The following is an 8,421-nucleotide window of genomic DNA, read 5'->3' as shown; positions in this document are numbered from 1 at the left end:
GTTACTTAAAAAATGTTGAGATATGTTTCTCAAAGAAATTAAAAAATGTTGAGATATCTTTCTCAAGAAAATTATAGGGCTAGAAATTAGGGTGAGATTGGTTATTTAAAATGGAGTTACATAAAAATTAAGATTGGGTGGAGATTGGGGGGTGGAGATTGGATGTTTCTCAAACAAATTGAGATGAGATTGGGTGTCTTTTTTTCAAGATTTATTAAGATGGTATGTACTTTTTCAAGATTTATTTTTTAAAATATTTGTAGGATAATTCAGAAATGTTACTTAATCTGCAAATCTGCGTTCCCGAATTGATGAGGTTTATGCAGGCTTTGAATTTGAGATGAAGGAGAAAACGATGGAGAATGAAAGTGAAATGGAAGTTCCTGACCAATCACCCATTGAGCAAGTGGCGCTGACTGTGCCGGTAACAGACGATCCAACGCTGCCGGTGCTCACATTTCGAACATGGTTCTTGGGAATTATTTGCTGTGCGTCGTTGGCATTTTTGAACCAGTTTTTTGGGTACAGAACTATTCCATTGACGATTAGTTCAGTTGCTGCTCAGATAGCAGTGCTGCCAGTGGGTCGTTTTATGGCTGCAGTTCTGCCCACCAAGGAGCTCTACATCCCTAGAACAAAACGGAGTTTCTCGCTGAATCCAGGCCCATTCAACATGAAAGAGCACGTGCTTATAACTATATTTGCTTCAGCAGGAAGTGGGGGAGTCTATGCAGTCGGTATTTTCACCATCATCAAAGCCTTCTATCACGTAAATATTAACCACCTAGCAGCATGGTTGCTGATTATTACTACTCAGGTGAGGTGACAAATTCAACTTTAAATGTTGATAATAACTACGTTACTTGTTATTTGGGAGTCAAGTTTCCAAGAGAAAATTATTTTAAGGTTTAGGACTGAATCTTACATCTTGTTGGCATTAATGGTGTTTGCAATCTGCCAGATGCTTGGCTTTGGATGGGCTGGGTTATTCCGAAAATTTCTGGTGGAGGGTGCTTACATGTGGTGGCCTGCAAATCTTGTGCAAGTTTCACTGTTTAGGTGATTATAGCAATATCCAAACCTCTTAAAATTTTGGAAAATCGTATTGTTATCTCAAGTTTTAATTTGTTAGATGGATCGTTTTAATTCAGATTGTACTGAAAGAAAACTACCCAAACAATTCAAAATAAAAAAATGTGCTACTTAAACCGAATCCATCAGAAGGTGGTGGTTATTTGTATTTCAATGAATGACGATTTTCATCTTGGCAGGGCCTTACACGAGAAAGAAAGGAGACCCAGAGGTGGTTTGACAAGAATGCAATTTTTCTTGACAGTTATGACCTGCAGCTTTGCATATTATGTCATACCGAACGTGTTTTTCCCTGTCATTTCAAACCTATCAATTCTGTGTTATATATGGAGCAAATCAGTTACAGCTCAGCAGATTGGATCGGGCTTTTATGGACTGGGAATTGGGTCGTTTGGGCTGGACTGGAATACAATTGCAGGGTTTTTGGGGACTCCTCTGGCAACTCCATTTTTTGCCATAGCCAACGTTATGGTGGGCTTCACCATCATCGTCTATGTCCTCACTCCCATCCTCTACTGGAACAATGTTTACGATGCCAAGAAATTTCCCATTATCGACTCAGCTTTATTTGCCAGAGATGGTACAGCATATAACGTGACCAGAATTCTTGGATCGAATCATGAATTTGACGAGAATGCCTACAATGAGTACAGCCCAATACATCTCACCGCTTTTTTTGCTGTTACCTACGGCGTGGGTTTTGCAGCACTTTCAGCGACACTTAGCCATGTCTTACTCTTTCACGGCAAGTATGTATTATGCATATTACATTTACCATGTGCATTGTTTTCACTCATCTCTGCCTTCTAACTGAATGATAAAATTGGAAGATTAAAGATATCATATTTCTAAAATTGATATGTTATTTTTGGTTTCAATTATATAAAATTTGTGTTCATCAATGTTTTAGATTACATTTTGTTCAGAATAATCAAATATTAAAGAGAAAATACAAATATAATCTATAATCTTAATACAAAACAAATCTTAAACATTCAAATTCAAAAATAAGCTAAAATTAGAATAACTTAAACACCATTTCATTCAAATTATGACTACAGAGAAATATGGCGACAGACAAAGGCCACCTTAAAAGATACAGGAGTGGACGTGCACACACGGTTGATGAGGAAAAATTACAAGCCTGTTCCGCAATGGTGGTTTTTAACTGTGCTGATAGTGATGATGGCTGGTGCACTATGGGCCTGCGAAGGATTCAACAAACAGCTTCAGCTACCGTGGTGGGGAATTCTTTTCTCCTGTGCACTTGCCTGTTTCTTTACTCTTCCAATCGGCATCATTACAGCCACTACGAACCAGGTGTTATTCCTACTTCTTAAATCTCCATTTCTATTGCTGTTTTCACTCATGGTATAAATCTTTCATTTCCTTCTTGTTTGTAACATGCCGTGAATCTGTTACTTGGAAGCAGCAACCAGGACTGAATATAATAACCGAGTATATCATTGGATACCTGTATCCGGGCAGGCCCTTTGCCAATGTATCGTTCAAGACATATGGGTATATCAGCATGGTTCAGGCTCTGGCATTTCTGGGGGATTTCAAATTGGGTCATTACATGAAAATTCCTCCGCGTTCAATGTTCTTGGTTCAGGTAATACTGTTCGTTCTCAATTTATCTTTATGGAAAACAAATTTTCCGATTTAAGAAATCTCTAATTGCTTGCTTACCTATAATTAACAGATTTCCGGTACAGCCATTGCTTCCACAGTATACTATCTTACAGCTTGGTGGCTTTTGGATACCGTTCCTCATATCTGTACCCAGAAAAATTCTAATTTTACATGTCCAGGCGACACGGTGTTCTATAATGCCTCAGTTATATGGGGAGTTGTTGGGCCTAGAAGGATGTTTGGAAACCTGGGACTATACGAAAAACAAAACTGGTTCTTTTTGGCAGGTGCAGTTGCACCTTTGATTCACTGGCTACTCCGCAGAAAATTTCCCGATGTAAAATTCCTGCAATACATCCATATGCCTATTCTTATAGGAGCTACTGGTAACATGCCACCTACAAGATCTGTTAATTATGTAATGTGGGGCTTGGTGGGATTTATTTTCAATTATATAATATTCAATCGCTACAAGAAATGGTGGGTTCGCCACAACTACATTCTCTCAGCAGGAATGGATGCAGGAGTGGCATTCTTGGCTATTTTAGCTTATTTTTCGTTGCAGTATGAAAACATTGGCATAAATGGAACCGGGCAAGCGGACTGGTGGGGATCAAACGTAAACTATCCAGATAATTGTCTTGTTGCTTTTTGTCCAACTGATCCATCTGTGCCTATGTATGACGACATTTCGATGTGTCCTCAATTCAACTGAAAGTGTATGGATATTTTCTCTTTTCTACTTTTGTACGTGTTGCAAATTTCTAATAAGGATATGGTGTGCCATCGTTGGTAGAATTTCAAGCCAGTAAATCAAAGCTCTATGTTGTTGAAAAATTTAGTAATTGCATTATGTATATCTAATCTCGACTCAAGGTCTATTTGTGAGGTACCCATGTCACTTTGTCTTAAGCTTGTGATTCATATGGTTCGATTTATATCGATTTGAATGTAGATTGACTGTTGGAATTTTTGACAATGAATAACAGAACCCGCCCTGTGATTCATATGGTTTGATTTATATCGATTTAAATGCAGACTAACTGTTGGAATTTTTAACGATGAATAATAGCACCCCCTTCTCCCAATGAAGTGAATGTTGGATTTAACATTTGCATGTTTTCTATTTCCAATTTTCTTTGACCTATTTTACAAAAGTTATAGTCTTGGAATTCAATCTATTAAATAGATACTAAAATATATGTGGCCATGTTGTAGGAAGGTTGTGAATTATTATTATAAATGAGTTTTATTGTTATATTAGTAAGTTAATTAGAGGGTTAATAAGCTGATTAGTTACCTCTATCTTTTTTACTAACAACTATAATTGCAAGTTGATTGACTTGGTAGATCTTTAGAATAGTAGGACACTTATTATTTGGTTATTCTAACAAGTTAATTAATATTATTCTAGCCACTATGAGACCCATATTCTAGCTTATTCAAATAGGTTTACCGATTAACCAAGAGGTAGATTACAGTTCTAAAAGGAGCAATAGGTAGATTACTATTCTAATAGGAGGGTGGGTAGTGTGGGTTCGATTCTCACCTAGAAGTAGTTTAGAGGGTCACTCTCTATTGGGGCTAGGACCCACCTCAACTTTTAGTGCTAAATGGAGTTAAAATTACACATTGGTTGTATGGTTCTAACAAGATATAATAGGGACGTTTTGAAATATCCTTGATTTCAAACTTTTATTCTAGGACATATCAAGTGTAAAATGCCAAGTGAGTTAAAAAGCGAGATCAAAAGTGGTGTATTAGTGTTCCTTATTTAACCTTTCTCATATTTGCTAGCTTGATCATTGCACCATTGAATCACTTGATTGTTGGGATTGGTTAGACTTTTTTGCGGGTAGGTGTCTTGTGATGATATTAAGGGATTTTTAATAATATGGTTTTTAGTTTTAATGATGATGTATCTTGAGCTAATCTAAATGCATGTGGAAACAAATCTATTCTATCTTTTGTATTTTTAGAAGCCAAATATTATCTAATTAATAGATTTTAGGATGAATATAATTAGATAAAAATTTCTAATTTGTTTTTTTGTTTTCCATGTTTCCTTGAAAGAGTTAAGGAACCTCTTGCTTTCTAAATTTATTTTAAAATTCAAGAATAAAAAAACAACAAATCTAGATCCATTTAAATGTACAAAAAAAATATATTAAATTTTATTTTAATAAAATATAAATGATTATTAATTCTCCTAGACAAGAGTGAATGTTTTATTACTAACTAAAATCACTTATTTTTTAAATAAATATAAATTTAATATGAATGACCCTATAAAATAAATATGCTTATGTTGGACTCATGCATTCATATGAAGTCCACCCTATGTATTTGTTGCCTATTTTTGTTTCTTTTATCTTTTATTCAAAAGATCAAAAAATAGCCTTGTGATTTATTTAAAATGTCTCATGATTATCAAGTATGAAAAAAGTAAAAATATTAAATCAAATTGTTTTGATTTAATAAAGTTTTGGATATTTATATTCCCTTTTTTAATTTCAAAGGGAATGGCCCTGTCATTACAAAGAGCTTGCAAATAATCATATAAAATATCCTTTATTTTGCATTAAAGATCAGGGAAGGTCAAAAAGGCTATAATTCAAACAAAAAGCACCCATGTTATGCATTGCAGGGAAATTAAAATTTAAAAGAAGAGAAAGGATTTTATATTTGCATGGGATAGCCAAACTAAAAGATAGCCATTTCCACGTAATAACTTTTTCTCCAAGTCATATTCCACATCTCAAAGAGGAGTTTAGGGGGTTTTTGGCACAAGAGAATGAAGTTATAGTTGTCATGCAAACGTAATTTTGTTTTTTCATGTTATTCTCATGCTTTTATATTCATCTTATTGTGGAAAAATCTCTTCATTCAATGTTCTGATCGGTTCTTCCAAGTTTCAGTAAAGAAAGAGGTAGCTGAAATGCATACAAACCCTCTTATCATGCCTTTTTTTCATCACCAAGATGCATATGAGAGAAGGGCAACAATCAAATATTTCCAAACTGTAGTGTCAATATAGTAAACTCAAAGATTTCACTAAAAAAGGTAGTCCATTAAAGACTCAAGCAAACCACAAGGATAGCATTAGGTGGACTATCTTGTGACATGCAAGGATTACACATCTCAACAGTTTCAGGAAGGTCAGTGACTTTCATGGTTCAACCGTCGTCTTTTCTAAAGAAATCAAAGTTGTTGGCATGCATTTTGGAGAGCTTTTCTTATTCTATCCTTGAAAGCAAATTCTTGACAAGAAAGAACTCAATAATGGTGTATGGTCTATAAGCCTTTCAAACAATGAAATGGGTTTATATTATTATCATTTTTTGTAATACTTCTCTCTCAAACCCTATTAGGGTTGAATCTTCTCAATGCATGACTCTGATTTAGAAATGATTTTCTTTAATAAATAGCAGTGATTAATATTGACATTTCCATAGAACTGAGGATACATCCCTCCCATTAGGTCTATTTATCCTTTTTAGAGGAAATTTGAGAAAGAAGTGGTTCAAATCAACCCAAGAAAGATTATTGCAGTCTATAGAAGGCATTAAGGACAGTGATAATATATTAGCAACAATGTAGCAAACTGACAGGGAGAGGGTGAATCAGTTTGCTCACAAACTTTACTTAACTCAAACACGATTTCAAATCTAATAATTAACAGTGAAAGCATAAATCAACAGCACATCAATAACATACATAACACCAATATTTTTGACGTGGAAAACCTAGTTAAGAGAAAAAGCACGATGGGAACCTACCCACAATATGATGATACCCTATTAGAAGTATATATTCAAGCACACTACCTAGATCTCACTGCTCAAAACAAAGAACAAAGAGGGCTACAACCCTTAGGAAGAATCATTGTCTTACAAAAACATTCGGATTACATCTGGAAGATCATGAACTGATAGCATAGAATCTCCTCATGCCTTGTTACACTTTCAGTTAAGCACACAATCTGGTCTTCTCTACCACACTTATTCACACCTTCAAAAGATCAAAAACATTTGTTCACACACTTATCCAATCACAGACATTTGGATACACTCGCAGATACCACGTAGATACATATCTCATATGATTACTACGTATATTTATACAAATCATTAACCTATCTTTCAAGGTCAACTCAACACTCAGATCACAAATTACAAGAACATAACCACACCCGATACAATATAACATGCAAACAAAAATAATGTTAGCTAAGACATAGTATGGACCTAAAGCAACACCTCCAAAATTATGCCTCGAACATCCACAACATGCTATAATCATCAGATCGGCCAAGAACATCGCATAAAATGAACATACCAAAGAAATCATCAATAACGAGCACAACAATCAATGCGAACAATCAACATGGATAAGACACGATCTAGAAACATCCATAAGCATCATGAATTATCACAGCAACAACCGCAACATCACCACTACTAGAATCTTCATCATCATTAGAGCGAAACTCAAGAACATCAACAATAATGACTGTCAAACTGAAAGACTCACTTGCGGACCTCCAAATCATGAACCATCTGAATTGAGGACACATATGAACATCCCAAACACTCTACCAAACCTGCAAACCAAAATATTACAACATGGGGTGATGCAGAGCAAAATTCAGTTTACTGATCATCACTGAACAATAGAAAAACGAGTCGTAATACCGGATCTCATAACTTGATCAAATCACCATGCGGACCTTTGAAACTTTAGTTGAATCAACTAGAGATACTTGTCTCAAAACCCTTAATCCGCAACAACTCATCTGCAACATACTGGCCAAACCAACTCAATTAATCTGACTACAACACTAGAACACACAGAGGAATATGTTGGCATCAATGACAACACATCATTCCAGCAAATTTCTCAACAATATCCAACATAATAAACCTTAGAACGGCTAGAGTAGTCCTTCTTCAAAGGAGACAATAAGGTTAAAGAAGACATGTTGCAACCATAAAAGAGGTCTCAGACCTAGAGATTCACCCAAACCCCAATCAAAAAAAGAGTGGAGAGAATCATCCTTCATCATAATGTAGCAAAATAGAGATGTTCAAAGAAAATCAAGATATTAGGATATGCAGGATCAAAGGGGCAAAGACAATTATTCTGACAAATTGAATGGTGAGCAATGAGTCTTTAGACAAGTCAAAAATCTATGTCACAGAGGTTCTAGTTATGATGGGTAGTCTTTATAGCAATCTACAAACCTTGAAATCAACAAAGATAGAAATGATATATACAAGGTATAGATCATGAAAAGAATGCACAAAGAGTCATTGTTCTATCACAGTGTTCAGGTCATTAGTATGAAAGCACAGTCCAAAGATCACAGTGCTAGTAGTAGCCTAAAGAGTAGAATAGAGCCTTAGAAACCAGAAGATAGTGAAATGATAGAATCAAAAGAGTCAATACATCATTGTTATGGATCATGACTGTCTTTAAAAGCTTTTTTTTTTACTATAATGAGCCTCCATAATGGATCTTATTTGTGTCATAAGAAATATGGATAAAGCAATGGTAGTGGGATTGAAGGTTGTGAGGATTTGTTCATTCAAATGAAAGAGACCAATACCATAACATGAATAGCAAAGAGATTGGACTATATTGCAGTCATTAGGCACAATGACTTTAGGAGGCAAAAGCCATTTTGGAAGGGTA

The 8,421-nt window shown here is 35.2% G+C and overlaps 1 protein-coding gene across 1 annotated transcript; it reads left to right on the top strand.

The window, feature by feature from the left end:
* The first annotated feature begins 340 nt into the window (after positions 1-340).
* LOC131070355 (oligopeptide transporter 5-like) lies at positions 341-3,442 on the top strand. The gene is made up of 6 exons (XM_058005860.2): positions 341-817; positions 962-1,059; positions 1,272-1,841; positions 2,154-2,412; positions 2,525-2,707; positions 2,798-3,442. The coding sequence occupies exons 1-6, from the start codon at positions 341-343 to the stop codon at positions 3,440-3,442; spliced, it is 2,232 nt and encodes a 743-aa protein (XP_057861843.2).
* Positions 3,443-8,421: the final 4,979 nt, after the last annotated feature.

The sequence above is a fragment of the Cryptomeria japonica genome, chromosome 3 (genome assembly GCF_030272615.1).
Source record: "Cryptomeria japonica chromosome 3, Sugi_1.0, whole genome shotgun sequence".
Taxonomy (NCBI): domain Eukaryota; kingdom Viridiplantae; phylum Streptophyta; class Pinopsida; order Cupressales; family Cupressaceae; genus Cryptomeria; species Cryptomeria japonica.
The sequence above is the reverse complement of the archived record's forward strand: the minus strand, read 5'-3'. Positions and strand labels throughout refer to the sequence as shown.

Excerpts from the sequence above, each read along its gene's own strand:
- LOC131070355 (XM_058005860.2), top strand. The coding sequence starts at position 341 with ATGAAGGAGAAAACGATGGAGAATGAAAGTGAAATGGAAGTTCCTGAC. Across the intron at positions 818-961 it reads TGCTGATTATTACTACTCAG|ATGCTTGGCTTTGGATGGGC; the intron begins GTGAGGTGACAA and ends GCAATCTGCCAG. Across the intron at positions 1,842-2,153 it reads GTCTTACTCTTTCACGGCAA|AGAAATATGGCGACAGACAA; the intron begins GTATGTATTATG and ends TTATGACTACAG.